The sequence below is a fragment of the Amblyomma mixtum genome, chromosome 6, assembly GCF_055824585.1.
Source record: "Amblyomma mixtum isolate Tamu chromosome 6, ASM5582458v1, whole genome shotgun sequence".
NCBI lineage: Eukaryota > Metazoa > Arthropoda > Arachnida > Ixodida > Ixodidae > Amblyomma > Amblyomma mixtum.
Window position 1 is genome coordinate 55,318,020 of NC_143017.1, and position 27,186 is coordinate 55,345,205.

At 44.6% G+C, this 27,186-nt stretch overlaps 1 protein-coding gene across 1 annotated transcript in view; it reads left to right on the top strand.

The window, feature by feature from the left end:
• Window positions 1-229: 229 nt before the first annotated feature.
• LOC149339186 (uncharacterized) overlaps window positions 230-27,186 on the top strand; it is a 43,886-nt gene continuing 16,929 nt past the window's right edge. The window contains exons 1-8 of the mRNA XM_089547978.1: window positions 230-409; window positions 2,934-3,152; window positions 5,769-6,002; window positions 8,133-8,278; window positions 11,793-11,918; window positions 14,107-14,206; window positions 20,645-20,817; window positions 23,556-23,663. Coding sequence (XP_089404104.1) covers window positions 325-409; window positions 2,934-3,152; window positions 5,769-6,002; window positions 8,133-8,278; window positions 11,793-11,918; window positions 14,107-14,206; window positions 20,645-20,817; window positions 23,556-23,663 — 1,191 coding nt within the window. The 5' untranslated portion in view covers window positions 230-324. The remainder of the gene's footprint in view (window positions 410-2,933; window positions 3,153-5,768; window positions 6,003-8,132; window positions 8,279-11,792; window positions 11,919-14,106; window positions 14,207-20,644; window positions 20,818-23,555; window positions 23,664-27,186) is intronic.

Sequence of the window (27,186 nt, forward strand, 5' to 3'; positions counted from 1 at the left end):
GCAACCTTACAAGCAGGGAGCACTGCGGTTGAAGTTCGCTCTTTATCCGCGCTTCGTGGCTTCGCCAGTGAGCTTATCGGCGCTAATCTGACATCTGCAGGTGCGTTATCATGACCTGGGCGTGCGAACAAAAGCTATAATAAAAGACTGCATGCTCAGTCCCACATATCGCTCTTATCGACGACCCACTCTAGCGCAAGCGCTATCGAGGATCATGAGGCGTGTCACATTGTACGCGATGCGAAGTAGCTGTGTGACGCCCCAGTGCGATCTCGGCGAAAGCGTTTAACCAACTATTTATTCCATGAGTTTTCACGCATCGACATGAAGTTAGTAGTTGTTATTACGGCGTTAATCTGGGCTGCATTTGCGCCCTTCGACCACTCGGCGTCAGCCCAGCTGCGTTCCGGTGAGTGCATATGCTTATTTTGGCAAATAAACTCATCTGTGATGCCTTGGGATGAGACCCGTGGTATCAGGTGATGTGCAGTCTCTAGCGTTTAAGTCCTGTTTTTTGATAGTTGGTACATTCGTGGTCGATGGAAGCGTTTCTCAGCACTATATTTTGAGCGCAGTGGTGAATGTGCGGGTAAATATTTGTGCCTGTCGGTAACGTTTTCATTATTTTATGGAGTCCCTGCTTGATATACTGCGCCTGCGCCTTAAATAAAAATTCCGTCCCTCTTCTTCATACGCAACACTTCGAGACAAAAGCAATTTTTATCAGGAAAGCGCTTAATAATGCAATATTTTCGTATAATATAAGATTTCGCTATGACAATCAATACACCTGTAGATCATCCAACTTTAGTCTTGCATTTTTTTTTTTCAATGAACGTTTTTGCTGTCGTCAAAAGTGCTCCCCATGGGTTGTCTGTGGCATCTTAACTTTTATGCAACCAATTGAAACACTTTAACAGAATGAATTTGCTACATATCAGAAAAATGTCTCATTGATTTAGATATTTCTATAAAAGTATCACACAATTTGTCAATTTTCAAAATGTTTGTCCTAGAATATTGGACATGTACCATTGCTGTAACCGAAATATAAGGCACAACTCCTGCATTAAGTGCGTTAACATTTATCTTGTTTCAGGACCGACCTTATAGGTGTTTTCGCAACGCCTTTTTGGTTGCTGATTTTCTCTAGGCACGTTTCCCTATAAATGTACTCATATGTCACGATACATGTAGGAGGCCCTGCAGAACATTTATAAATCTAAAGTATAAGGCTCATGCACTCAGGCTAAGGGTCAGAAAGAGGATTTTTAGAGAATATTATATGCTCGCTTCAAAAGAAACGACACTCATCGCTCTTCACAAAGTTTCTTCTGTTTCATGCATTTTCTCTTCTCACGCTGGTACAACTCAGCATTTTTACATTTCTTCTTTCGCAAGCATCACTCATTGCATCTTGAAATCCCTGCAAGGATGAATTTTCAGATATTTAGTGCAAGTTTCTGTCCCTCAACCAGTTACTCCGCCGAGCAATGAAATGCTCGCTCCAGTGTGACAGCAATACGTACTTCATTCTGAAAGAACAAGTTGGAACAAGCTTTGGAGAGAAAGCTCGAGCGCATGTACAGTCGTTGTCAAAAATATATAGTTCAAGAGTTCTGCTTCTGAGCCCTGCAGCGCGGTTCCTCTTGCGTACTCAGGTACCCTAATCACATAAAGGCGTGAGGAACTTAATTCTTCAGCTTTCCCAAGCTTAGGACGCTCAAATGTGTTTAAGAGTACCGCTACATGGCTCGGAAGCATACTCTGTATATATTTTACAAAGACTGAACGTTCATGATTTTTTTTTCGTTTAATACAGTGTTTTGTCTGTTGTTTGATATGTCTGCGATATGACTTCATAGCAGTCTCTTGCTTTAAGTATTCTCGAAAACGCAACAAAAATCAGTGCTCACTCGCCAATCTTGGCGCGTTACTGAATTGCACCGTGCTCAGTATTGAGCTCTTACTTAGCTTCTTATTACACCTCTCGACGACGCTTTGAGAGCACGCACTTTTACTCTCATTCGTTAGAGGACTAGGTATGTTCTCGCTCAAGTTTTTATTCTACAAACAGGAAATAATATTCAACAACTAATTTATGCCTCAAAAAGTGCAAAAATTTGAAAGAAGTAGCGCAAGTGAAGGTGCGAGAAAATAAGAAAAGACAGGAAAGCAGGATTTCTCGCATTATCTTTAGTGTATCGAAGTCCTAATTGCAAGATAAGGCATTTCCTCACCACATCTCTACAGTAGCCATTGTAGATTGTTCTGATCGTTTTCTGGGCCGCGCTGTCGCTAGAACAAAGCGTCGAGCTGAGTTCTAGCATCGGCTTCCGCAGAGCACTTGAACAACGGCACAAGTGGAGCCTTTGGCAAGTGTTGAGCATGTTCAAATCCCGGAGAAAAAAAAAATCCAGAAATTATGGAAAGTATTGATGTGCAGGCACGTCACTAATGTTGCGGTTCACGTGCTATTTTAATGCAAGAATACGGGACAGCCCACATACGAGACACTAGAGCACCGAAATTTAGGGCGTTAATTGAGTGGGTCTCAGTCAAACATATGACTTCTCCCTCTGCGTGACATTACAGTAACTCGTTTCCAGAGCAAGCAACACGTATATATGCCCTTTAAAATGATGTGGTGATGATTAGGACCAAAACACAACCGGCACAGTATTGGGCCTTCCGCGTTCTGTTCGTAGCCACCTCAATTTTACCTACAGAATTCATTGACAAGGTAGTGCATCGCACTTTCCATTAAGTACTGCATTCAAGACATTGCAATTGCCGACAAAACCCGAAAAAAATCTGTTTTGAGGTCTATAACTCCTCATCAAGGTTACCATGTCGTCGCTATCAGTCTACGTATCCTGTAACAACGCGCATTTTTTTTTTATTTTTATCGCATTCTATTATTGTCCTTCCAGGACCATCTCCTCCATTTTACAATGGGTCTTTTCGAGCACTCGGGGAAATCATCATCTCGAGGCCGAGTGAGGACTCCACAGTCAAAGAAGTCCGTTTCTTTGAGGAACTCTACGACAGTGCGAATCTCAAAGCGGCGTTGAGAATACACTCAGATGGGAAGACGCTCACCTACTTTCAAGATATAGACACGAGGCAGACTTTTCTTCACAGATCTTCAGGTAAGGATGCTTTGTACCAGTTGTTCAACAGTCGCCTAAAAGTGTCGTCCAAGCAAGGTTCTTGTTTCCTGATTGTGCCGTATGCGCATGTCCCAAAGAAACAAGATTCGGGTTTGTTGGGTACTTACTCCATAAGAGCGAATTCCACCACGCAACTTGTACGCAAGTTGCAGGGCTACTTTTTGCAGAAACGGCTTGAAATACGCCTTCGAAGCAGCGCTCGTCTAGTGTGCGTTTTTTTAACCGATATATCTTGTCTTCAATGCATTTTTTTCTTCGTTTAAGTGTTTGTCTTTAGGAAAAGCCGTGTTCTTAAAATATTTTCTTTTTATATGGACCTGGAAGAACAGGAGGCAAAGGTGTACTGTTGACTAAACCTCCATTGGCTAAAAAAACTCGTTTTGATTTGGTGACATTCCGACGCATACACAGTGTTTGCTTTAAAATGTTCCACTTTCCTGAGTTTAAAAGCTGACGTTCAAGAAGACTGTGGTCATCTACTAGTAGGATTGACAGTTTACCAGGTTTCTCTATTGGTCTATCGAGAATACACCAGATTCTTCATAACTACACACGTCTAGACATTTTTGCTGTTGATGCTGCAATGCAGATGCAGCCACACAAATAATAATAATAATAATAATAATAATAATAATAGTACTTCATTCAATTCAGAACCAAGATACAGGTTGCGGACACGCCAAAGCCACGGTGGGGCCGGCAGGAACAACCTCTCTTTCTTCTGGAATTTGTTACATTGGCGCAAAACAAAAGAAAGGCCTCTGCATCAAAATTTTTCAAGTTTGGCAATACCAACGCGTAACGCTCTGCGTTACGTGATGGTACCTGTGCTACCTCGAAGCAGAGCTTACGAAAGTTCCATTAAACCAATGTCAACTATTCCTTGGGCCCTTTTACTTCGGTACAAATAGAGAAAAAGTTTCAGCCGACATCTTTTCACCATTGAGGAGGGTCATACCATAAAGGTTTTACCTCAAAATACTCTTCCAGCTATGTGCAGACTGGAAGCGGGACGTACAAGGGTCCATTTTAAGCATTTTTCAACTCTCCCTTAGTCGATTTTACTTGGGTACATAAAGTATACAAAACAGCACTCGCAGCACATACGCCGCTTTGCTTCTGAGAATATATCCCACGAAGGGACAGTGTACTGTCGGAGAAAAGTAACAAAATACTGGCATTATCTCATATATATTTCAGTAAGATGGCAATAGCGATAGCAGAATTGGCGGTTTTAGGAGGAATTTATATTTGCAAGGAATGTCAGGCCAGAGACTACCATGGCGCCGTTCTGTTTTTAAACTTCGCGGTTCTACATGCCGTCGGGCTACGTCACCTAGAGAAGATATACTACACTTTCTGGCTGGGACTGAGTGCAATAGGGAAGGTTATCTCTGTAGTACAAAAAACTTCAGACGCCTTAATTTCTTTTTTCGCTTGTAGCTAGCCACTGTTTCTTGCAGAGTTTGCAGCTGCTTTCACATTATTTCTTAAAATCTTTTCGAAAAGCAGGTTGCACTTCACCGGCCATGGTTCCTACCGGCAAAAATCCATTCGGGATATCTGTGGTAACATCGCCAGTATTATTTAATTAAATCGAGTTTTTAACCAAATTACTGATCCGAGCTAATTCTTAAAAAAACATATGCTTCTCGGTTAACCTCACTCTCTTTATTACCACTGCCCGTCCCCCTAGGCGCCGGGTGATCTTTGCGTCTTTAATGTCAGAATGTGAGAAAGGGACATTCCTATTTCGGAGAATTGCATTTCTAATTGTTCTATCGTGTTTCTCAGACCCAGAGACGTGGGTATATGTCTATTTGGGCAGTAGACCCCGACTGCCGCAAAACAATCTGCCGCTAAAGATCAGTAAAGTTCACCTTTAAGGTGTAAGCGCTTTGCTGTATCGGAAGTGTAATCCAATCACTATGTCAGTTTTAGAAACTGCTCGTTTCCGCGTTCACAGAGTTGATTACTGAGGGGAAACTTTGAAGTGCGATTGAAAAGAGGCGATTCAAATTGCCTCTCGTTTTTCACTGTACTGTTCAACGAAGCAGTTCCACGTAGGTCTAAAACATTTAGCCCGAGTGTTGTTGAAGTCAGGATGGAGGCACTGGATAAATTACTACGGTTTGATAATCTTACAAGTCAGGACTCTATTAACCGTGCATACAGTGCATGTAAGGCAATTTACTCATGCGTGAGTTCATGAGAAACCAGTGTAAAAAAAAATTGGCAGTGGTTTAGCTCTGGTTAAACCTGGAGGATTGCGAAAGCAACGAGGAGAGAGAGAGAGAGAGAGAGAGGCGATGGAGAGCGCGTGGCAGCGGTGACGGCCCCGGCCCGCTAGCTATGCGCCGCTACTGCGCATGCGCAACTGGCGAGCGGAGCGGCGGCACCTCTTGAGTCACCCGCGCAGCGACGGCGGCGGCTCGCGAGCTGTGTGCCGTGTGACGTCACTGCTCCTCGCGCATGCGCTGTATGGCCTTTCCTCGGCTCCGCGAAATGGCTCGGCGACTCGCGTAGTGTTGCTTTCGCAACAAAACAATCGCCTTCAGGATATTCAGGTAGGCTCCTGCTTCTTTTTTATTTCAGATCACAACGCATCATGCAACTTAATCAGCACGAAACCAGACAGCCATACCTTCGGCCCTCTGCCGTCAGAAGACGGACTGCCGCACTTTTACCTGAGAGACCTGGTCACATCTCAGCTGTGGAACTCGACCCCAGACGAAGCGCACTATCCGGCGCGTAACATGTCCTGCGACGTGTGGGTGATCGACACTGAGCACGACAAAAAGCCACTCGTCATCGCCATGGCAGTAAACGGTAAGCTGCTGAAGGGAAGTTAATCGCAAATCACTGCAAGCACTTGCGTTACTTAGGGATGTTGCGCTTAATGGCGCGTAATCAGCTTGGACTGTCATACGCCAAAAATTAGCGTTAAATAACGATGTAGCCATAAACCTGTCGCTGCCTAAGCAGCACGCGGCGGTTAATAAAGCTCGATTTTAGGCTTATGTTGTTGCTTTCATAGATTCATCTGCTTTCCTATGTGGTCTCGCTTGAGTTTTTGTTTTACTTAAATTCAACCTCTCTGTAAGGCCAAATAATTCACCGCCAGTCCAGTAGCGCATCGCTTAACAGCTGCGCCAATGCGCTGGTAGTGGTATGAGGACACGCCGCCATATATGAATGTTAAAGAGAGAAGGACCAATTCTACATATATGGGAATTAACGCATGGATCTCCAAATTGTGTGCGGTTTGGTGGCCAACGCGACTAAGCTACACAAACGCTCCAAGGGAAACACCAGTAGTGCACAATGTTTTCGCATTCATAGCACGTAAGGAGACTTAAGTGCCTACTGTTTTTTCCCACACTGGGGGGGTGACCAACTCTTGCAGACTTACTTTCCCTCATTGTATTTCTCATTGAAATTTCTTATATTGCAAATAGTACGTAACTATCTCTGACCGAAGCAAAGACCTTAAATAGCATAAAATGACGTCCTACAACGCGTAAAGTTTAGAATGTCTTGTGCAGTATTTTTACAAAGGCACACCGGACGAGTTATTGCTTGGTGATTCTTTGCCAATACGCTGCGCACTGCTTCAGCGGCTAAAACCCTCGCAGGGCATCGGCTAAAAAGGCATCTTGATATAAAGCTTATTGCACTGTCCAGCAGCAAACTGACATCTAAACAAGACGACGAGTACTTTGTCATTCACTGGAAAGTAGATAGATAGAAACGCTTTTCAAACATACCAGAACAACTGATATACCTGCAAGATGAGTAATGAATGAAGCAAGCCTGACCTATTTCAAATAAAGGGTTTCTGGATTTTACTAAATCCAAGACATGTCGGCTGGCTCATTATGGACGTGGCCCCGGTGAGTTCAGAACCGATCACCTACAAGCAGCGCTAGACGTCAGCGAAGAGTAAATGTCCAATATATCTGGAGGCTCTAACGCGCTCCTCTCGCTGTATGCTTTTTTTTTTAAATATGCAACTTTTAGCTTTCATTCTAGTCAATCCCTCCAGATATCGTCCTGACGTCACAGTAAATTTGATGTCATAACCAGCGCCGAAACCAATGCGCAAGTTGTACCCCATCATCCCAATTTCGCCCACTCTCATCTCATCGCAATTAACCCTGCCGTGCGCAGCCGTGACCAACTTATCCCCACAAACGCTGTAATGTCATCCGTCCACCCGACCTTCTACCAGCCCTTCCATGGTTCCCTTCTCTTGAAATTTACCCCGTTACACTGAAGAACCATCCATTATTTTCTCTCCACATTGCATGTGCTACCCATGGGCATTTCTTCTTTCTTACAGAAAGGATATAATTAACTCGCGTTTGTTCCCTGACCCATTGGGCTGCCTTCATGTCTCCTGAAAGGAAGAGAGCACAACATACAGATTGTATGAATACCACAGTCTGTAAACATGAAATGAATAGATATACTAGATAGATAGCAGTAGTATTTAAAATACTGCTGCTACTCTCTATTCAACCCCTGCAGGTGCAAGGGTTGAACAATTCAGTTTTGTTGTTGACTTCTTGGTCGAAGAAGAAACAGGTGCCCAAGCTCATCGGTCAGTAAATGAATTTCCAGAAGCTTCATTGGTCAGTTTTCTTTCTGATGTACCAGTTGGCTTGCACACAAGGATTGAACATAAGTTGCTGATTACCTGTAAAAGGTTTACCTAAGTTCTCCGTGCGTGCGAGCACGATATAGGGCTGCGTTTAATTCTTCACGCATTTTAGTATCTTGCTCGCTGTTATTCTTCTTTCGCCTATTCTTGTAAGGCCGCTCTAACCAGCTGTGTAAGCCGTCCTTATCAAAAAGCGGCGAGTGCCTTAGAATAAAGCCGCTCCTTAATAACACTCCTTGCAGTCTTTATGCTGCTTCATGCTCATCTTTGGTACTCCTATTTTTTTTTTATTTTAGCGATTTCCTGGGACTCAACTACCGACACCATCCAGACACCCGTCTCCGTTGACATACGGTACGCCAACGGGGAAGGCGACGAAATTCAAATTAATATATACAGCTTCACAGCGTTGGATACCGCTATACACGACGATCTTTTGCAGGTAACTCTTTAGATATCTCGCCCACGACCGCTTTTATCTTCACACCTGCTAGAAAACGTTCGCGAACAACGTCAGGGCAGTGTTCATCATTCTGCGATGTATCGAGGCCCGGCAAAGGACACTGGGAGACAATATTACCTTAATATGATGTGTTTGCCTAGAGATGTAGCAGTCAATATAATATATTACACTGGAGCCCGGATAAAACGGACTGAAAGGGAATCGCAAAATAGTTCGGTGCACGGATAGTTCCACGCATAAAAAATAACAATAGATAGAATTATCTGTAACCTAGAAGCAAGAGTGCATTGCACCCTAGGTAGGGACACCGTTCTTGCAGCGACGTGTCGACCACCGGTGTGCTGGTTAAGCGCTGGTTAGGCGCTGGTTAGGCGTACCGCATAGAAGCGCCACCCACCGGGTGGTGCTTTGGAACTAGCCACTGGCCTACTGCATATCGTAAGATGTCTAATCCTGCTACCAGTACATCATAATTATTTTTTATTTATTTATAGATACTGCGATCTTGTACAGATCATAGCAGGGTGGGACAAAACAAAATACAAGCATATAAACACACACAAATTCACAACATTTACAGGCACTTTTCAAACAGAAGTAAATAATTTTGATTAACAGTCTCGCTATTAAGTTTGTTCCAATCAGTAATTGTCCTCGGAAAAAAAAGAATATTTAAAGCAGTTATTTCGCGCGTTAATCGACAAACACGATTGCGCTCAGTGACGGGGGGTAACCCACTTCGCCTCACGAGCTCACTTACAGATGCACGGCCATATGAGTTAAAAACAAATCTAGCTACTTTATGCTGTATTCGCTCTAATTTCTGAATGTTTGTTAACGTGAAAGGGTCCCAAATGATTACGTCATATTCTAGTAACGGACGGATGAGGGAATTGTACGCCAATAGACGAACACTAGGTGGGGATGACTTTAGGGAGCGTCTCAAGAAAAATAGTTTCCGCATTGAGTTTGCTACTACAGCGTCTATGTGTTTTGACCACGAAAGGTTGTTAGTAATCCATAGGCCCAAATATTTATACTCTGTCACTTCTAATAGTGATATGCTGTTAGTACCGTACACAAAATGAAGAGTATAATAGTCAATTAAAATTAAGATGTGGTTGGTTTCCGTAATGCCTTCGGCTATGAAGGACGCCAGGAGAGGGCCGCCAGAAGGGTTCTGTTAGGCTGGCATCAGCGCATGACAGCGGTGTACCCCTCGGAAAGTGAGCACAAGAGGCTGAAGGCCGAACTCCGGCATAGGCCATGTTCAGAGTGATGAAAAACCGCAAGGCTAACACCACCTGTAGCTTACAGCATCTCAACTCTCTCTCTCACTCTCAAAGTGATCAAAGAGCGCCTTTAGGAGAAGCGCCACTTGCGAGGGCGCAGCGCGCAGTTCGATATATCGAAAGACCTGGGCAACCGGAGTTCGCTATACGGCGGGACTTACTTCCCTACACTTTTACGCAAGGTTTTCAAAGGGATAATCAGTGCGTTCGATATAGCCAATAGTTCCGAAAATCCCGGCTCGATGTATCCGGGCTCGACTTTATTTTCGGTCTGTAAATCTAAACGTCACTCCGGAAAAAACGCACTTTGCCAACAAATAATCTACAAAAAGAAACTTGCAAAGCTGAATTGTCTCTTGAGCTCAAACATCGTCTCTGCGTGAGCCAATAGTGCCTTCAGTTCAATGTCGAGGTATGTGTCAGTTACGGCTGCATGAGACGCGTGTTTACTCATTTTGTTGAAAAGGCTTTTATTACTGGGATTGTGTAAATGGGCTCAGAAATCAAAAGCCGCCCGAGCACAGCTCGGTCGAGCGCAATCTCGCGCCTAGGGATGGCAATGCATCTTGTGCGAATGCCCTTCTTCTTAAAATGACATATATTTATAGGCCCACTCCGGTGTATTTAATTAGGGGAATATAATTCAATATCAGAAATCCCGTCCATGGAATGCAGGATGTGTTCGAATAAAACAAAGCTGTAAAAAATGGTTCAGAGTTATAATAACAGGCTCGAGGTAACAATCTAGCCTCTTCCGTTGTGTAATGGTCAAAAACATAGGCGATATTTGGAACTAGTCTATCCAAGATAACGATAAAGTACTTCCAATAGGTAGTCTTCCTGGAGAAGAATATCTAAGCCAGGGTGAATATACGCCATTCGGGGAGTAAAAATCCTGTCGCAAATTTGAAATACTCAAGTGAGGAAACGTGTGTACATCGCTAAGTGTCCGCGGGTTCAGATAGTTTCGGAGCTATGCAGTCATGTCACCTGCGTAGTCACAAGGTTGTAAATGGATCAGTCGATTCTGTAATCTCCATGTTACTGTGTAAAATGAGCCTGGTGCTAACTTTAGGTGGCAGAAGAGCGTTCTAACCGTGGTCTGAATAGATGGAGCTTTCTACTCAAGAAGCTTATCGTTGCCCGTAGCCATGTGTAGTGTTTAATGAATTAACCCTAGTGTTATACTCGCTTTGTTGGCAATGTAATCTATATTTATTTTTATTTATTTAAATACCCTAAAGGCCCAAGTGCGCATTACATAGGGGGGGAGGGCATGAAAACAACACAATACAGATTATTGGCACACAGTAGTTAACAAAATACAAAGAATAACTATATACAAATTGCAAGTACACATCACTGCAGTCGCTGAAAGATACATAGATTGAGCGTATAAGACTTAATGCTTCGACAATATTGAAAATATCACGGTGAATTTTGTAGGCCAAGGTGCGATGAAAGTTTTGTTTGGAAATGTGATAACTCAGTTTCAGAAACTATGTCAGCCGGTAACGAGTTCCACTCTGCCATAGATAATAGTAAGGGTGATGTTTGATATTTCAGTGTTCGTGCGAAGATGGGTCTATGTCTAGTCTGGTTGTATGTTTAGCCAAGAGAACAGTTAACACTGAAGTATTTATGCTGGTGCCTACGCTCCATTTATGTATTAATAGTGCTGTATAAAAAGGACCGATTCGAGCGTCATGCTGTAAATGCCTGCTTCTTGCTCTTGCTAACATTTATCTTAAGTAGCCATATACCACACGATCAGGAAAACGCATACGTTCTCCCGTAAATGAGAATGATTAGAGTTGCAAACATCGCTATGATCCCTTCATCAGAGTGAAGGTGAACTTGCAATGAGATTTTATTGAGAAGACCACTGAACAGTTATCTGAGAGTGGCTTTCAAAAATTATGGTTAGTATTACCCACAGGTAGTTAAGAGGCGTGTGTTAACAACAAAACTCAAATAGAAGTTATGCGTAATAGTAGCAAGCGGTCCAAGGTGACCCGCAAAATTTCGGATTAAACCTGCGTAATTTATGGAAAAATCTCCTCTGCTCCTATGCTGTTCTATCCACTCTCCTCTGCTGTTCTACACAAGTTAAAATAACGGAATTTGTGACTGCTTTCACATGCAGCGTGTTTGGGGTCTTCATCGGATCTCGTAACTGCTGCCCTTATAATTTTTCTTAGCTTCCGGATGGCGTCTTCTGTGGCGGGTACAAAAAGGCCATCTCCCGACCTCCTCTCACGGATATGAAGGTCTTCAACTATCACGCGGAGATGTTGTCGCCGGACGGTTCTACGTACTACAGTGACGTGAGTAATCTCCACAACACATGCATGTGCACTTCCTACCAACGCTAGAAACTCTGCCCGAGTCTTACAGAGTACGCGGAAGATTTTTCGGCCCCGCCGCGGTGGCTCAGTAGTTATGGTGCTCGGCTGCTGACCCGAGAGACGCAGGTTCGATACCGGCCGCGCCGGTTGATTTTTTTTGTAGGAGAAATGGTAGAGGCCCGTGTACTGTGCGATGTCAGTGCACGCTAAAGAACCCCAGGTGGTCGAAATTTCCGGAGCCCTCCACTACGGCGTCTCTCATAGCCTTAGTCGCTTTGGGACGTGAAACCCCATAAAACCAAACCAAAACCGAAGAATTTTCGCGGTACTTCTGCGCAGTCTACAAAATATGGTGAAATGATAAAGCAAAGGTCAACAACCGGACTTACACAGGGTGAATGTCGACCGATGTAGTTTTCAGAATTTCTGCGGTGAAAGATCAGCATCGCTCATTCCGCCATGCAGTCGAATGTTCCAAAGCGAGTAACTGCTACTAAAATACCCAGCAATTCTGGATAAAAATATTTATCAACGGGAAGGAGTTTATAAATGTTATTTTTCTTTTATTGTAAGATTTTACTTTAGCAATCAATACATCCGCTGATCTCCCGTCGACAGGCTTTCCTTTCTTTTCTAATTAATGCTTTGCTATCGTCAAAAACTTTCACCGTTGGTTTTCTATGGCACTCTGCGAGCAATGGCAATACTTTACAAGTAGGATTTTGCTATGCGTCTAACGAATGAACCATTATTTTCAATATTTCTTAACATTACCTTACTATATCACAGACCTGTTACAGCATAGCAGGTCTCAACCAAAGCAGAGTTGTAGCCATTTCCTGCTGACGTGAACGTTAGGCGGACTTGTTGTTTGAATAGTTGCAACATTATTAGAAAGATTCCAGCCCAAAGAGGTACGGGCACTCAGTAAGAGGACAACTGGACCAGTTCGCCCGCCAACTGTTTGCATTTGCCAGCTAAATATGCACATTTACTCCGCCATGAAACGACCTGGAAAGTACTTGTAGCTGGGCTTGTTGGTGCATATTTACGGAAAACGTAGCAGTGCAAAAATGAAAACACGTACGTACATCGGGCTCTTTGTTTTGAGTACAGCGCTCGTCCCTTTCCGTCACTGCGTACGTGTTTATATTTTTGCGTACTACGTCTTGGCAACACAGACCTACTCGCGCAAGAAGCACCAGAATTCATATGCAGCTCTCCGGTGTGAAGGGACTACGGAAAATATTTCCAGCCCCGCCGGCGGGAACTGAGGTGGCACTTACGCACGCTTCTCCATTTTTAGCCTCCAAAATGACCTGCGACATTTCACGAACTGGCGTATATTTGATGTTTTTGCGAGAGCTCTAATCTTATGAAAGCCCTTTTCATACACTATGGGAATGTGTTAGGAAATAGGCTGATTAATTAATTTAACTGTCAATTCATGCTCATTTCAACGCCTCTTCGCTAATTTTTGTCGTTTGAGCAGAGTCTAAAATTTTCACAATAATGTGATTCAATAAACCACCTTCAAGGTGCAGTCACCTAAGGAAAGGGCATGTTTTATGCGTCTAATTTCTGCTTCCATTGCAAGCAATGCGCAGGCTCAGGTGCGTCTCTCTTCAAACCAGAATCTTATTCCGAAGAAACCTTCAACATTCTGCTGTAAATTGTGTGGCAAAATGTAAACACAAAAACAATGTCACTATTTACAGTGTATTTAACACAACCGATTGCGGCTTCTAAGACGGTGGCGATTAATTGTTAGTGTCATGAAACGCATAAGGTACTGCAGGAACACAGTAAACATCTGAAACGCCAGCGGGAACAGATGCGGCACCCTTTGTCTCGTGCTCAGGTTAGGCGGAGGTTAGGCGTGACAGTGGAGCAGTGTAAAAGGGGCCGGCTGCCTCACATATCACTCATACAGGCAGTTAGAAAGCAAAACAGACGGACAGTTAGGAGACGACTGGCATGCATACTTGGGGTAACGAGAAATTAACCACATATCGAAATGACTCTTGAGAAAACGTTAACACGCGATTTGGGCTCACAGCTGATTCAGGATACGATATCGCATGTTTGTGCTACTCGACTGCTTCAGGTATACAAATCTAACTTCATTAACATGTATTTTCCTTCCACGTTCGGGCTCACAATGCAGGTGTGGATGGATTTGGAGCGAAATTTGCACCGGATCGACTACGTCCCTACTAATGAGGTCAAGTCACGCAAGCGAACGCTAATCGTATCGGGAAACGAAGGTGAGTCACGACGGAACTCCAGAGTCCACTTAGTGCCGTTGAGTTCGTGCGCAGGCCGCGCACGCCACTATAACATAAGGACGGTGCCTCAAGGCACGATGGCATAATTGGATGACGACGCTTTGCAGTCTAGTTAGTTTGCAGTCTGCCAAGTTTAGTGATAGACCTTGTTAAGAAGAAATCGGGGAGCCCATCTTTTTCTTCCTCTTTCCTCCTCGCAGCTTTTCCAACACTTTTAAGAGGAAACTGAAAAAGTTTTAGAATTCGACGAAGATACACAAGTACGGAGACCTAATTTTGGTGGCGTGTTTTCTTCTCTATATTGATGCCGGAGACACTACTATTCATGAATCAACGTGTGGTATTCGGCTGCGACCGCTAAATAATTTATATTCGAATTTTTCTGTCATGCTGTTTCGGTTTCAACAGCAGAGCGATGGCTGTGACATCAAAGAGATGTTATAGGTCACGAGAGGCATGGCAAAACTTTGATTCGCTGCTTCATCGTTTTAATTCACTACAGTGCTGAAGCCAGCCTTCCTTAAAGCCGTAATGGCAACGTACGTAGAAGCATCGATTATATTGCAGCTTTTCATGCCTTACGTGACCTATAACTTCTATTTGACGTCACGGCCATCGTTCGGCTGTCGAAACAGAATTCGAAACAGCGCGAGAAAGAAATTCGGTTATAAATTATTTAGTGGTTACAGGGGAATACCATGTACTAATCCGTGGATTGTAATACCTTACGCATCATTACAAAGAAAAAAACACGCACCAAAAAGTTAGGTGTCTATACTCCTTTAAAGGAATCGAACGTGTGAAACCTGCAGGGGAAGTACGCTGTGCTGGTGCCATTTGAAGTACTGGCTTTTTGCGCTACTATGAAACATTGGCGGAATCGTCGATTCAGGTTTCTGTGTTCAGGCTTCTGTGCGATGCGGAGTGCCAGGTAGGATAAGCATGATGATGTCATGCGGAGGGGGGAGGTACATTTCCAAGGCAGAACATTTGCTCACGAAACAAAAAACATCAAGCGCCATCTAAGCCCGTGGAGTGTAGTTTGGTGTTTTCTACCAGGAACGGAAATGGGTGTACCGAAGACAAGACACCGCGGAAACCTAAAATAGTCCTGAACATGATTCAGGAAATATTCCTCGGTCCGCTTCACTAAAACCCAATCACGGATCACCTAGTCGTCACATGCACAGGCGTAAGCGGCGACTTTCGCGAAGTTCTCCTTCCGGGTACTGCTTTGGGCGACCTACCTGCTCTGCTATGGCAGCAAGTGACTGAGTGACAACATGCTTGCTAGCCGCGCCACGAGCCAAGACCCTGTGACACCCAAGTGAATGGTAAGATTGAAACAGCGCAAGGCCCAAGGCCAAAGAAGAGAGGAGAGGAAAGGAGAAAACAAACAACACAGCGCAGAAATGACAACTGACATTGCTAGGAACAAAGACCAGCTGTGTAGTGTATTAATCGAGGCTTCGAATATCAAGAAGCATAGTGATACCTGTTTAAATGCTCCAATAGTATCTTTCTCACAAAAAGAACTGGGCTTTCTGAATTGCACATCTTAGCTTGTGTTGTCTTGCAGGATTCAGGGTGCATGAATGAGCTCTTTGCGGTGTTTTCTATTTTGGTGCCTAAATGTATTTATACGCACAGCGTGCCAAATAAATGTCAGTTGTTAGTTCAGCGCAGTCTTGTCCGTTTCCTCCTTTCCTCTGCTCTCTTCTTTGACCTTGGACCTCGCGCTGTTTCAATCTTTCCATGCATAACCAACTCGCCCGTCAGTTCGTGCTTCGAAGTGAATGCGAGGCCGAACATTAGAGAAAGAGCCTACCCTCACAAATGTGACAAGCCCTGCAAAATTGGGCTTTGCTTTTCTTTATTTTATTTTGCATCCGGTGCAGTGGGAAAATCCCGACCATACAAACCATGGTGACGGGCGCTTCACTGCGCTTTGTAACCATGGACATCGCGCTTCACTGCACTTCCACGACGGAGAGCTCTATGGCTTAGTCTGTTGGTTTATCAAGTAGCACATACAAACCGATTGATCGACAAATTTCGATCAAACTTAGCTATATCGGTTTCAAGAAATTTGGAAAGTACCGCTTACATGTAATTCAACTCGTTGGCGAACAGATGTTCAGCGAAATTTTGTTTCACAATCGGGATGCTCGAATGCAGGCCGCATCCCTACAGGCACGCTACTCCTGTGTGTCTCTGGGCTTCTAGATGCTAAACAATAGCAGGGCAATGAACTATGCCTGTGTAAAACCGATTCTATCTTCGCTCCAAGCAGGGACAATGTTAGTCAGAATAGTTTAATTTAGTTTAGTTTAGTTTAGTTTATTGGGATTTTAAGTCCCAAAGCAACTCAGGCTATGAGAGACGCCGCAGTGAAGGGCTCTGGAAATTTCGACCACCTGAGGTTCCTTAACGTGCACTGACATCGCACAGTACACAGGCCTCTAGAATTTCGCCTTTATCGAAATTCAGCCGCCGCAGCCGGGATCGAACCCGCGTCTTTCGGGTCAGCAGCCGAGCGCCGTTACCACTGAGCCACCGTGGCGGGGTGGTAGTCAAAATAATATGACATACCTTCACAAGCTGGATTATGCTTTAGAAAATAAATATTACTCCAGGACGAGGACAAATTTTTCTACTAAGATGATTTTCAGAAGGCTCCGTAGATTTCTTTTCTATCTGTAAACCTTTAGAAGCTTCTACATAGTAGCCATATAGAGGCGCCGGGGTGGATATTAGTCGGTAATTATTTCATCTCTGCCATGACTCTCTGCCTGAATTCCTTGCACAGAAATTGCACTACATCAGTGCTTTTGATTTTCGAATCTATTCAAATCCGACTGCCGCAGCGAGAATCGAACCCACTGACCAAAACTCGAGTACATATTATTGCATGTTCCCTTGATCCCGGAGTGCTATTGTTTTGTGGATTTACAGGCTTCCTGTGGCCACGTAAGCCCAATCCAGAGCCCTTGACAGAGGCAATGCTTGAGACCGTACTAGACGACACAGGAGAGGCAAACTAATGCAAAGCGCCGATTCGGGGATTTATTAGCTTATTAAAGCTGTCTTGTATAGAGAGAAAAAATGGCCGACTTGTCTACGGCTTCATGGCTCATGGGCTAAGAAAAAAAACTGTTCACCATCGTCTGAAGAAAGTTGATGGCTTGATGAGCAGACGTAGAAAGAATAACCTAATCATTTATCGCCTAGCGTAAATAAAATTAGACCCGGCCCACTCCATAGCTCGCACAGTTTCTAACCAAATCTTTGAAGATCAGTTAAATGAATCAGACGTACCGATGGAACGCATCCATGTAATTAGAAAACCTCCTGGAAATAATTGGCTATCAATTATTCTCAAACACGAACACGAAGGGACAAAGCAAAAGTCCTAAAAACTGTATTTAACTGAAATCATCACGTTTAGAATTTCGGGGGACTATTCACTGCTTGAGCAACAAATCCGACGATAACTTCGGACAAGCGTAGAAGAGCACAGAAAAAACAGTGATAACGTCGTACTCTCCTGCAATAAAATTAAAATTTGTGGAAAACAATTCGTTTGGATGATGAAAGTAATTATACAGTGTCGCTTGTTGCACAGGGACAAGGCTGCCGCCGTTTCCATTGCATGTTACTAACGAATGGTAGCACCGTACTTTCAGCAGCACTACGATAACTTATTTTTTGTGCTGAGTGTTACTGTACGGACCAACCTAAACACAAGCGATGAATATGAAAGTCGTCGTAGCAAGAATTGCACATGGGATTCTATCCCCGCTGAGTCATGGCTTCACGAAACCACCTCTTATAATAGTGACGTTATAACGAACTCGCAAGAAATTATTCCCCTAAATGTTTGACCAACCCCTGGTAGTTCATAATACTAGCGAAGAAATGGTCCAGATAGCGGTTAAGGTTTTCAGTCTAAGTAGTCTTCTCGACGCCGTCTGCGGGTCTCCGAACACCGACTCATCCATGTAGAAATTCCTGCATGACTTCCTAAGCCAACATACGAAAATCTAAGTACAGATTGTCATAGGGGACGATATAAACCTAAAATCTTTCATGCGCTCAGCCTCCTTGTCTCCATTCACACTTACTCTTTGACGTTGCCTTTGCCTGCGATTTGAAGCACGCGGTTGAAACACCAACACGAATCACGTCGGACAGAAATCCATGCCCCGATTTTAATTTTGTTTCTGACGCCCTATGGCCGGGTTGGTTTCCCAGTAGAAACTCGACCTGGAATATGCGATCACATTAACCACGCTTCGTGATTTTAATCATGCCGACAACAGTATTTAGGACATTCTGCATTTATACTATAAAACATTAGGTAAAACTCCCACGCATGGTACTCTCACTGTTCACCACTAATGTTTGCCCTCCAATCAAATAGTTTGCGAGCGTGTGCAAAAGCATGTCCCTCTTAAACTCAGAATGCTAAACGGCCCCAACCTATCAATACGCTAGAGATAATTCAGTTGAAACGTCGAGTGAAATGTACATCAAGTGCTCATTCACAGACAAAGTATAGCAACTTTCAGGTTCTTCGTAAGAGTTCCAGAAAACGATCGCATTAAGATGCACAACTTTCTCCTTAGCTATCCCTATTATTATGGAGGCACCAAACAGAGAAAAAATGTCCTGTTAGCAAAATCAGCCTAATAACCCTGGTGTTGCTAGAAGCTGTTAGGCTGCGTGTAGTTTTCAAAAATAAGCCTTTAGAGTTAAAATAGCGCTTTCATCGGTGTCGTATTCTAGGTGGGGTTGTGCATCTGTGAACCGCTAAGGATTGTTAGCTAGTTAATTAACTAATATTTCATACGGTAGTCTTAACTATTAAAGTTCGACGCTTTATTTATTTAAAAGTTTCGAGCACCAATCCCCCCCTCCCCCATTTCTGCCCCATAAGTGAGTACTGGTAAGATACAGCTGTTATATACTTTTCACTTGACGGATATTTGTTTCCCGCCATTACAAACCACCGTGTACAACGTTAACAATAACCAAATCACCTGTTTTCAGCCGTCGTGGTGGTTGTGGTTATGACACTCGGTTGCTGACCCTAAAGGCATGGGTTCGATCCGGGCCGCGGCGGTCAAATTTCGATGGAAGCAAAATTCTATAGACCCGCGTACTGTGCGATGTCAGTGCACGTTAAAGAATCCCAAGTGGTCGAAACTTCCGGAACCCTTCACTGCGGCATCCCTCACAACCTGAGTCGATTTGGGACGTTAAACCCCATAAAACGAAAAACCAAGCAAAATCTCCTGTTTTGATCAGTTCAAATATTTGAGAATAGTTATAGACTCCACATATAGCTTTAGCCGCATCAAAGTGACGGGGGCTACTCAAGCCCCGCTTGAAACATTGTAACAGTAAGACTAAACGGGTTGCGCACGTGTCCCTTTTGCGTCTGTTGCTTGAGTAAGCAGTTATAGTTTAGTATACACACAGGAAAAAAGAAACTAACTGCATAGAGCGCATTCAGAGAAAAAAAAAAGCGCTTCGTTTTGCTTATATGGTTTCTGTAAGCAGGTGTCCGAATCAGATCTTTATAAACGATCCAATCTTTACATATTAGAATCCCGGTGCAAGTTGCACCACCCTACAATTTTGTTCAGCACTGTTAACAATCAGTGATGCCAATATTTGCATACATTTGTGTAATATAACACAGCACAACCGCACCGAGCAAAACTGAGCCAGACAATATCGCTACCCCTATGTCGAACAAATGTATACAATGGTTCTTTCTCCCCCAAGAACTACTGACGACTGCAACGTGCTGCCGAAGGAGGTCGTCAACCTGACATACGAGTCTTTTTCAGGCGCTCTTTTTCCCCATATGCGATAGCTTCGCGTTCTTCTTTTCACCTCTTTTTCCCATGTGCCAATATGTTTGTGTGTTGCTAACTGACTGCGTATCTCTTGCTGGTTTTGTGTGTATTTCTTTACCCTTGTCTATTTTTATTTCGTCGTAGTAGTGGGACCATGACGAAACGCGTTGTAGCCACTGCTTCATTCGTTCCAAATGGCTACCGGCACTACTGAATGAATAAAATTAATGAAACAAACTTCCGTTCAATGCCATAAGCCCGTGAGCGTAAGGTGAGGGTAAAGTGAGTGTAAGCTTGCCAACCCGTGAACCTCACCAATGGCAGTCTACGTAAGCACGTGTACGCGTATGACCGTGCGTTAGCAAGCGAGTCAAATAGTTTGAGTATCACTAGTAAAGAATGTCACGGAGCTAATTATTAAACGAAATAGTGAAGCGGCCTTCATGATGGTTGAAGGTGTTCGCCGCATGCACTGCAACACATCATGCATGTCGGACACAGGTGCGGAAGTAATGCGTTGTTTTAAACAGAAATATGTGTGCTCTTTCAGATGCCTTTTACACGATTACTTCGAAGCGCAAGAGCCGTTGCCAAGTGAAACAATTGCCCGATTTAGAATTCGACGTCCAAATGATCACGGACCCTCTTTACATAAAGCACATGACACCAGAAACATTTTTCGTTGGTGACGACCACGACATCAACTTAACGTACAAAAAACAGGTAAGAAACTCTGCTGTCTCAATAACGAACTTTCAGTTTCACGTAAGGTGTTGGAGCATTACCCTCTAGGCCGCCTACACTGTAAGCACAAGGCCGGTCCTGTCTGAACTGTTACGAACAATACTTAGCACGTGTGCCACTACAAACTGTCTCCCAAGTGGATGATAAAAAGACACGAACGGTAATTGCTGTTTTCCGTCTGATTGCGTATTGAAACAAAATTAGCAATTACACGCTGTAAATTAGTAATTGAATTATACAAAAGAAAACCAGTTGAAACACCTTCACGCTTGGTGAAGAAACACTGAAAAAGAATTGATTCATTATTGGTCGCTTTGCGTGTTGCACTCAATGTGGCCATGCAACGTACGGCATTTTCAAAAGTGAAATACTGCATAGGGCGGAGTTGCCATGCTCTAGGCCGGAATTTTCGCATTGATTCTGTGCGGGAAAAGTAACTACCTTTCACGTCATAATGCTTCGGTTAAAGAAACGAGTAGTCACAGCCAAATCTTTTTTTTTTTCTTGCATCACAATTTCATTACAAACTGTTAGCAAAAGCGCGATGAGCAAACCGAAACTATTCTGCAAGCCCATATGCATGCTGAAGTAAACCTAGAGATATTAGAAAGGGTAACTTTCGCCCATAAGAAGAACACGCAGAAAAACAGCGGCCGATAGTCTCTTTTTTTTTTTTTTTGCCGGAGTTGGTAGTGATCAGCGAAACGCAAAAAAAAAAGATCGTCAATGACATGATGACAATCATCATGCAACACTCATTGCGTGCCGTAATTTTCTTCCCTTTTTTAGCGTATTCTGCCACTCAGTCTCTTTACTTGTCTAATGAAAAAAGCTCTTCGCGTCTGCAAAAACATAAAAAAGACAACTTAGCATCATTTCAAGGGTATTCGCGAGAAGGGCTTCTAGTTCCTTTGGCTGCCGCAACGTGACGCATAGCTTTGAACATTCAAAAATAGTGCGTTGACATCATCCGTGACCTAAGAAAGAGAAAGGCCGGATGGCTGCGGAACGTAGTGTCAAAGGCTATAACAACGACAACGTAGTGTGATAGACCGCTGGGCTTAGCGGCAAGCTGTACTCTGTCCCGAATCTGACATAGCTTAAGGGTACAGTATACCAAAGGCGAAGTGATAAGAACAACGTCGCAAAAGCCATCCATAGGACATGTTTTTTTTTTGTTGTTGTTTTTTAACAGATCCATGCTCGTGAGTAGTACTCTCTCGTAAGGATATCTGCCTGTCCTCAATGCGCGATCATTTTGAACACGTGGTACCGGTTCATAGCTTACCGCGCAATTCGCTTAGCACTTGCCTGCTATGGTGGTCCAAAATTATTCGATTTCAATTAAGGAGCACAAACACAAAGGTTTCTTAACGCTGCATAGCGTTAACGATAACGAAGCCATCGCAACACAAAACGACACAATAAAAAGTAAGTAACGTGGTCAATCATGCTAACCTTCATTAACAAATCAAGTACACTGCGGGCGGTGGCAAACAACGCTGGACTATAATAAATGCCCTACAGGTTTTTTGCGTCAATGACTCCTTCCTAAGTCGTCGCATATTTTGCGTTTGCTAGCATATGTTTGTCACCAATTGCAGGCAGCCAGCAAAGTGAGGTCTCTGATTTAACTGGCATGATATTAGACGCGACAGAAGTAGGCTGTTAGCGACTAACATGTGTACTCGTTCATCGCTTTGTCCCTCAAATTCCGTCGAGTTTATTTTGGTGAAACGTGATGCAACGTAGACGAACAAATCTCGTGATTCGCTCTACAGCACTCCTGTAACCATGAGGGGTTCTCACCCCGTTACCCTTCGTGCTTTTTTCTTGCGGTTGAAAAACGCATTCGACTGGTAGACAAGGAGTTTACGGTTCTTTTACTCTAGGAGAAGCACTCCGAACGCCAGTTTTTTTGACAAAAGTCAAAGTAATAAGTTGTGCATCTCGGACCACCTCCTTCGATCGTCCCTTCCAAGATTAGGTCATAAACCCACCTATGCTTCTGATGCCATTGCCTTTTGAGGCAACCTTGGCGACTTCTATCTCATACTGTCCTTTATGCAAAAGAAATAAGGTAAAGGTGGCAGACAGATAACGGTACACGGAATAAATGTGACAAGCGTCGCCAATGTTTTTGCTGCCTCACAGCCCGACAATTATGCACCTGTACTTGAGAAGGGCAAACGTACGCTGGAGTAGAACCTGCAAGAAAAAAAAAATGTCTCCTCACTTTAATTATAAAAACGTATTTAAGAACATGAAAACGAACGTACAGTCATAAAATTTGTGAGCGTGAACACGGGAGCCCCTGGCAGCGAGCCTCAAACCTTACTTGTGGTGATATGTGGCAGCTGCTTTTACACAAAGTGGTGGAAAGTGTATTGCTGTCTTGCCTCTTTCTGGCAAGCAAAGGAACGCACGTCTCTCTCCACTTCGTTTCGGAAAGCGGCCGCCGCGTGTCGCCACAAGTAAAGTTCGCTGCCATCAGGCACGCGCTCCCGTGTTCACACTCATAAAATTTATGACTACACAGCAAATTACTCGAATAACTCTCATCTCTTCGAAGTCAGGTACAATATGAAGGGTGTGTGTGCAATTATTACCAAGTTTTACGCGATAATCGAGCGTTTGTGTTGTCGCTTCCTTACTCAAAAGGATATCAACGTATATGTGCTGCTTGTTTCGCTGAGAGAATGTTCGCGTTCTTCCAGACGGTGAAGAGGGGAATCCCCTGCCACGTGTGGGAAACACTGCGCACGGACTGGCCGCCGGACTCGGATGGCATATCCACGCTGTGGGAGTGGTGTTTCATCCTCGTGGTAAGATTCCGTTCTTGATCAGCAGTGGTGTCAGTGCCAGCCAGGTCTCCAAACGGTTGAGAAAAAACGGCGATTTTGGGCAGGCCGAGATAAATATGTAGCCGTAGACGTGTCAGTGATCGTCGCAAGGCCTCCTGGTTGTCAGTTGCGAAAGCCCATACCACCTGCGGGTGAGTGCGGCGGCAAAGCTGCCTCGTAAAGCAAAGTTCGGTCTTCTTGACAGGTTCAGCAAAATTGGTGCGAAGGACTAGCTGCGCTCTTAAGAAACTCCTCCCTTGAGATTTTAAAAGGTGAATTATTTTTTTTTGTTACGTAAAGACCTGTAAAATGTTGATACGCGCACGAACTGAAATGCGCCGCCGCGGTGGCTCAGTGGCTATGGTGCTCGGCTGCTGACCCAAAAGACGCGGGTTCGATCCCGGCCGCGGCGGCTGGAATTTCTTTGGAGGAGAAATTCTAGAGGCCCGTGTACTGTGCGATGTCAGTGCACGTTAAAGAACCCCAGGTGGTCGAAATTTCCGGAGCCCTCCACTACGGCGTCTCTCATAGCCTTAGTCGCTTTGGGACGTTAACCCCATAAACCAACCAACCAACCAACGAACTGAAATGCGTGGCAAGTGATACCTGCAGCCTTTTCTCGACAGGCAACTAGCTTAATTTCGTAGAAGTTACGCACGGCTAGAGCGACAGCTCCGCAGGGATCATGAGCGGAAAACGCATCCAACTTTTCACGGACAGTGCTTTTGAATGAAAGACTGAAAAGCGCCCTTTTCTTCTACGAACGCTGACACGCCTTCTTCGAAAACAGTGCCAGCACTGGTTCAAAGGTAACGCTCGGTTAGCCGACAGCACCCGGCGAAAGCGTAATTATGCGCAATCATCAGTGGCAGCGCGTTATTCATGAATGTCATGGGCCAGTATGACTACTGGATCCGCGGGAGGAATAACGGCTTTTAGTTTTCAAAAACTAGTCACGATCGCTAGTCATCTTCCCAGTCCGGTTCCCGATGCGCATGCGCATAACCACGCTGGTAACGCGGGTAACTACCGCGATACCGAGCTATAAGAATCGCTTCCGAAATGCAGTCGCACGCCCATGAACATCCAAGGCCTTTGGCGCCGAAGAATTAAGGAACATGCTCGAAATCAAATTGAGGAGAGCGCGGTGAGTTAGGAAAAAACTGGATATTACATCATGTTCAGAAGCAGAAAGGGACGAACGCTAATTAAGAAACAAGCTTCAACTAATTACAGAAACAAAAAGCGGAGAAAAAGAGACTATCCGGAACATGCAACGGAGAGAAAAAGTAATGATTCATGATTCTGCTAACAGCGCAACAAGAACGGGACAAGAGACGAAAGAGTGACACAAACAGCGCTTGTTTGCGTAACTTTTTCGTCCCGTGTCCCGTTCTTGTTGCGCTGTGAGCGAAATCACGAATACTTACCAACTCGGCCAAATTTCCGCCTTGCTAAATAAGGATTCACTCGGGTAACAGAGTGGAGTACAAGGTATATAAGGCGAAGCAGTTGGAGGCAGAAATTGAGACGGGCAGATGAGATCAGAAAATTTGTAAATAAAGAGGTGGCCGCTGCTTGCGCACTAAACGATTCATTTGAATATCAATGGGAGATGGAGAATTGCAAACTGTTGTGTATAGCGTCACTAAGCGGCGCACGGACTATGAGGGACGCCGCAATGGAGGGCTTCCGGTTTAATTTCGACCCGCTGGGCTTCTTAAACGTGCGGGGACACTGCACAGATTTGTGTTTTCGTATTTCTTCTGCACTGATATACAGCCGCCTCAGCTAGAATCCAACCCGCAACCTCGGGGTCAGCAGCCGAACGTCAAATTCAGTGAGCCACAGCAACGGGCAATAACGGGAGCTGCCTTGTTCACGCAATGAACGTAGCAGGGCTGAGGACGACGACAACAATGATGATAATTGGGATGATAGAATATGCCGGGATTAATTCTGGCTGCCTGCGCTTTTTTAACTCGATTCGAAACCTCGGCACATGACCGCTGCTGCACCTCGCATGCATTAGATGCGACCGCCGTGACCGAGCATTGAAAACCAATCTCGAGTTGAGCCGTAGAACGCGGGCGGCGTACAGCCATCGCGGCGGGCCGAGTTCCATTGCATACAACATGTGCCCGGTGTGTCCATTCTGGACACACCGATTGACACACCGGTGTGGCCGGTGTGTCCATCAGCGTCTCGCGTGCGTCACATGCCACGCGTTAGGTCCGGCAACTTAGTAGGTACGTAGTGCGAAGGCGCTCTTTGAATTGGGAGTCAAACACTTGGGGATCGAATTTTCAACTGACGCGGTGTCGCCACTAGCATGCTCGCGGCGCAGAGATGACGTAATATCGGCGCCGCTCGCGCACTGAACGCGGCGGACGGAAAAGAGCGTGGTGCACCTGCTCATAGAGTAGGTAACAGCTGTGCTACGGAAAGAGCGAATTCAGAAATGGCCACGGAAAGTCGGGCGTGGAAAGTCGGGCACGAAAAGTCGGGCACGGAAAGTCGGGCACGGAAAGTCGGGCATGGAAAGTCGGGCACGGAAAGTCAGGCACTTTCTAAGTGCTCGGTGCCGGTAGGACAGCCGAAATAAAAAAAAATAATCAGTGGAGTCACTGACGCCGAGGGCGAGAAAAAGAGACAATGAGCAAAGACTGCTAGACCATTGTTTCTTCAAGTAGAATAATTGGGGGGTACACTTAAGCTCCGCCTTACTGATATGACGTGATAGCGTTCGTGAATCAGTGCCCATATATGCGGAATTGGGCATTCTGAACTTTACACTCATGTCCCTGGGAGTCCTCGCACCACTCCTTGAGCAATGGTGCAGCGGTGAAGGGATGCGCCGCTGCCCTGCGATGGAAGGTGCTGCCACTTGTTGTGGTGCTTGGGAGACCCAAGTTGCTCTTCGCGAGCAACCTCTCGCGATCAGTCATTAATTTAACTGCGACCTGCTAGTGTGGTTAGTCTTCTCACAATCCGGTGCCTAGGTTGTGATCACCCCACGAGGTCACGCGACCAAGGTTGCCTTTCTAGGTTGCTTCTCCGGAGGCGGCTGCCTGGGCCACCATACGACACCCCATTCATCGCTCCCAACGCCGAGAACGCCGTTGCCAGATTTTCAACGTAACGGGGTCTTTAACGCTATTGAGTCAATAATGATGTGAGCTGGTTCCATACAGTCACTCTCGAGCTCGCTTCCCGCATAGTGCAATAATTGTTATATTTCGGTGGCCTTTTGTAAAAATTTGTTGTAGTCTTGATACAAACGGCCGCGATGAGCGGCTTACAGCTTAACTCTTTGCCTATAATGGAAAAATTACCTATACTTTGTGGGTTTTCACTAAACACTCCATGTCCACGAACTATGAGGTATGCAATGTATGATAGTCAATTAAACACACATTTTAACTATGCGAGCTTCATTAACGTTTCCTATGTCTTCTTATAAAACTTTATTTCTGAAATCAAGATTTCTAGATAAAATTTCTAC